Genomic DNA, 4,760 nt, shown 5'->3' with positions numbered 1-4,760 from the left:
GATCACTGCACTGACTGCTTCTTACCCCTTCTAACAGTCACCCAAGTATCCTTATTCCTAGGAGTATGAACCTCCCTGTAGCTTTTATCATAGAAGAAGAAGAAACCTTACAGTGCAGAAGGAGGCCATTCGGCCCATCGAGTCTGCACCGACCACAATCCCACCCAGGCCCTACCCCCACATATTTACCTACTAATCCCTCTAACCTACGCATTTTAGGATTCTAAGGGGCAATTTTTTTTTTAACCTGGCCAATCAACCTAACCCGCACATCTTTGAACTGTGGGAGGAAACCGGAGCACCCGGAGGAAACCCATGCAGACACAAGGAGAACATGCAAACTCCACACAGACAGTGACCCGAGCCAGGAATTGAACCCGGGACCCTGGAGCTGTGAAGCAGCAGTGCTAACCGCTGTGCTACCATGCCGCATATCTATAACTGTCTCTGCCTCCCGAATGATCCTGAGTTCATCCAGTTCCAGCTCCAGATCCCTAACACGGTCTTCAAGGAGCTGGAATTGGGTGCACTTCCTACAGGGGTACTCAGCTGGGACACTAATGGTGTCCCTCACCTCAAACATCCCACAGGAGGAACATTGCACTGACATCCCTGCTAACTTCCCTTACTAAGAAACAAAAGAGAAAAAGAAGAAAAAAAAAACTCACCTGCTCTCACACCGAGTCTTTATTTTTAGGTTAGAGGAGGGGGAGGGTGGGAATGCGAATGCTGTCTTTGTCCATTAAGTACGGATTGTGGGTCTGGAAGGTGCTGTCTAAGGAAGCTTGGTGAATAGCAGCACATCTTGTCGATGGTACAAACTGCTGCCACTGTCAGCGGTGCAGGGAGAGTGTGGCAGGGATGTCAATCAATGAGCTGCTCTGTCCTGAACAGGGTTGAGATTCTGAAAGTCCATATCCACTCAGTGAACTCCAATGAAGGACAGTTCAGTCCCATCCACTGAAAGCCACACTAGCTCACGTGATCACCTTCTGTTTGAGTTGCATACACACTATTCCCCACAATAGACGGGCCTTAGTTAACTGGCTGATCAGAGAGAGGCAATCACCAAATCAGAACTTGAACAAATGCAGAATGATTTTGATCAAATTCACATTCTGTTTGCAGTGTGAGCAACACCCACTGGGTCCAGCAAAGCCCAAACATTCCAAAATACAGTCTGTCCCTCTCCCGGGGGTGAGCATCACCATGGGAGAGAAGGAGGCAGCCACAGCCAGGCTCAGCTCCACAAGGACATCCCCAGACCTGATCACACCGCCTCCCCCACTCTGGGCTCCGAAACAGACAGAAAACCAGCAGCAGCCCCATCAAATCCAGAGTTAGTGTTTCTCTCTCAACCCTCAGTAAACCAATCATTCAGCAGGCCCAGTTCTGCTGGGATTGGCTCACCCCAGCCACCAGTCTCATGGAGCTATTGGCTAACATGTGGAGGATGCATTGACCAATCAGCTCCCAGACACTAGAAACAAGGACTGAGTGCTTTATTGATCATTTGATGACTGGTTGAACAGAGTTTGTTTGTGTTTCCTGTACAGGAACAAGGTGATCAATGAAGCAAAGATCAGAGAGACAGCTGTCACAGTCAGGGTCACAATCAGGACCACCTCAGACTCCACACCTACAAAGCAATGAGAAACCAATGGTTACTGAAGCTACCACTGAGGGGGAAATGGAAACCAGCAGTCAGCCAACTCACCCCCTGGAGACCTCTCCTGTATCCTTCCCTCAGCCTCATTCAGGGAGGCTGTTGCCAGGTTGGTTCCATCAGTATCCAGAATGAGCAGGGGTCCAAGTGAGGCCTCAGCCTCCCACTTCAATCCAGCTTCACTCTCTGCAATATCAACCATTCCAGTTAGAGAGGGGAAAGGGGGAAGCTCCCACATCTAGAGGATCAATGTCCTACCAGCTTCAGCTGCAAGATCTCTCCTTCCTCTGGATCCAAATCCCAAATCCCTTGTGGCCCCACAGTTCCCCACATGGCAACAGGCACAAATGTCAAAGCTCGATTCCTCCAATGGGGTCCAGCTAAACAAGAGAAAACAGTCAACCAGGTTGTGCATCACTTCTCCACACAAACACATCCCTGAGGGAGAGAGGGGGAACTTACACATTCTGCATCTTCTGCAAAGTACAAGCTTTGTTCCTGGAATCTCTCCGATCCACTGGAACAACTTTCAGGTGACAGGTGATGAAAATCTGAGGGACACATTCAACACAAGTGGTTATTTAGTGACTCCCTCCCAACATGGAGACCCCAATGATCAGCTTCCCCTTACCAAGGAACGCTCATCTCCAAAGAAACGGAAGGCATCCAGGTCAAAGCGGAGTTTGTCCGACTCCCGCTCGTCTCCTGGCAACACAAAGGTTGAAAAGGAGTCCTCAGCTTTGCTGTCCAGGAGGCAGCTGAAGAAAGATGGAAAAAGGGACAAGAAGTGAATCCAGAGAAGCCATTGAGATGGGAGCAGCTGGAGAAAGCAGAGAGCTCCTTACCCATTGTAGTCAATGATGCTGTATCTCGGGCTGGAGTCCTTGTCTGGCCTCAATGTAGCTACACAGCGGTCAATGTAGAGCTTCAGGACCATGTGGTTGCTCATTGAAACAGAGGCCTCAATGTGAATGAGCTCACCCAGGTAGTAGACAGTCGAAGTGCGCTCTGTAAGCCAGTCACCTGAAGGACAAGAGGACAAGGGTTGGAGACAGTGGGTGTAACTCCCAGTGAATGAGGACAGGAAATCACTCCCCATCCACCCATCACATACCATTCATTAGGCGCAGTGAGAATGACAGATGCCCTTCTCCAGACCTGGTGGAGCTGAATGGGATCCAGGTGGGCTTGATGGGGTTACTGCTCACATTGCCCTTCCTGGAAAGACAATGCAGGCATTTTAGGACAAGGTCAGAGGTCACTAGCAGCTGGAGATCTTATTGACAATCGAGTAAAGATTCTCACCTAAAATAACGACACTCAATGGGAACGACCGCTCCATTGGTTCTCACAATAACAGATCCATGATACTCTGGGCTGTGGCTCAGGTGGGTGCTGTAGATCAGGAAATCTCCAGTCATCTGAAAGACAGCAGCTTAAGGAATGAAGAACTGATCTGAAATGAGAATGTTCTACACTGGGGTTAACAATGAACTCATCCCATTAAAACAATTCTTCAGGAGGATTGACAGGGTCAGTGTGAAGAGGCTGCTTCCCCCAAGCTGGAGATTCTGTTAGCAGGGAGTCTTCTCAAGTCAGGGGTCAGTCATTTAGGATTTAATGTGATGAGGAATTTCTTCATTCAGCAGCTGATGAATCTTTGGAATTCTCTCCAGCCCCAGAGAGCTGGGAATGGCCACTCACTGAGGATATTCAGGACAGAGGCATTTATTTTTGGCCATTGAGGGAATCATGTTGTGAGGACAGGAACATGGAGGCTGTGGGAAGCTCAGTCCTGATCATAATGACTGGGGAACAGGCTGAAGGGCCTCATCTGGTTAGCAGTGTTGCTATGCAACCTCAGCCCTTCCTGCAAGGAGAGATCATGAGCACAAGACCAGAATCAATTAACAGGGAAGTGATTCAATAAAAGCTTCAGTTAACAGGAAAAGGAGCCACAAGTTGTCAGCAATTTGGAACATGGCAATAGAACAGTTTGTAATCAGAGCCCCATTTATTCCAATGACTGGGAAAGTGGGAAGTGTAGAGTTCCTCTTTAGTCCAATCGATCTCAATTCCTATTTCATTCAGATTTAACCCAATTGGATTAAAAAGTGGACTGAAACTCAACCCTCAGTTGAGTTGATGTGAATGAGGGGAAATCAAACTGAAAAATTCTCAAAATAGGGAAAGCTTGGAGGAAGCAAAGAGATGCTTCCAGAACAATGGGGTTGGAGAGACTCAGACCAGTGAAAGTGAAGTACAATCCTGAATAGAAAGCTAGTTTGGGGTTTATAAAGCAGGAGACAGCTATCTCCTCAATATCAATGACATCTCACCAAGTGCTGGAGTGAAGAGTGGGGAACAACCTACAGCCCCAGCTCAGAGGCAAAGTTTGAGGATTCACATTACCTGCAATCTGCTGCCACACTCATGGAGTCCATAGTCAAAGAGGACGGTGTGATTCTGAGAGTAGATCCTGGTTGGCCGACAACCTGCTGTCCCCAGGGTCAGATCAGCAGCTTTAACCAGGTGCCTGGTTCCAAATAAATCCAGCTGGACCCTGAGCAGCAGCTTGTCCTCTCCACACTGCACCCTCACACTCTGCACTGGAGACACACCTTGACCCTCAGACACACGGAAATGGGAATCAAAGGGAGGCCCAGGAGGAGGGAATGTCTGAGGCCGAGGGGTGGCTTTGACTATTATCCATGGAAACCTGTGGCCTGGAAACTGTTGCCAAGTATCAGAGCAACAAACAGCTCCAACTAACACCAGCACTGGGAAGAAACCCCTCACTCCAAAATCCCCCATCATCCCAAACAACTGAACCATCCCGTCAGGCACCAAGCGACACCTTTTATACACACAGCCCACACTCAGCTGACAGCAATTATTCCAGAATCAATAACAACAATTGAACCAATTACTCATTTCTTTCGACACCAATCAAGTAAACGAACTCAAATTAACTTAGGGACAAAGTAAAAGGGGCGGCTCCCCAAAAGGAAGGGGGGAACAGCCCGAACCAAAAACAAAGTCGAAAGAAAACTTAAAACGTCAAACCAAAAGGTGATTATCGGGGTCGATAATA

General features: G+C 48.3%; 1 protein-coding gene across 1 annotated transcript; it reads right to left on the bottom strand.

Moving 5' to 3' along the window:
* Nucleotides 1–1,502: 1,502 nt before the first annotated feature.
* LOC144486014 (zona pellucida sperm-binding protein 3-like) lies at nt 1,503–4,501 on the bottom strand. Its single transcript, XM_078204123.1, has 8 exons — nt 4,079–4,501; nt 2,972–3,087; nt 2,781–2,884; nt 2,512–2,689; nt 2,298–2,424; nt 2,129–2,217; nt 1,925–2,046; nt 1,503–1,639 (listed from the first exon to the last, which is right to left on the bottom strand). Exons 1-8 carry the CDS (start codon nt 4,499–4,501, stop codon nt 1,503–1,505), a joined length of 1,296 nt encoding a protein of 431 aa, XP_078060249.1.
* Between the last annotated feature and the right edge of the window lie 259 nt (nt 4,502–4,760).

Source organism: Mustelus asterias, unplaced genomic scaffold, assembly GCF_964213995.1.
Source record: "Mustelus asterias unplaced genomic scaffold, sMusAst1.hap1.1 HAP1_SCAFFOLD_266, whole genome shotgun sequence".
NCBI lineage: Eukaryota > Metazoa > Chordata > Chondrichthyes > Carcharhiniformes > Triakidae > Mustelus > Mustelus asterias.
The sequence above is the reverse complement of the archived record's forward strand: the minus strand, read 5'-3'. Positions and strand labels throughout refer to the sequence as shown.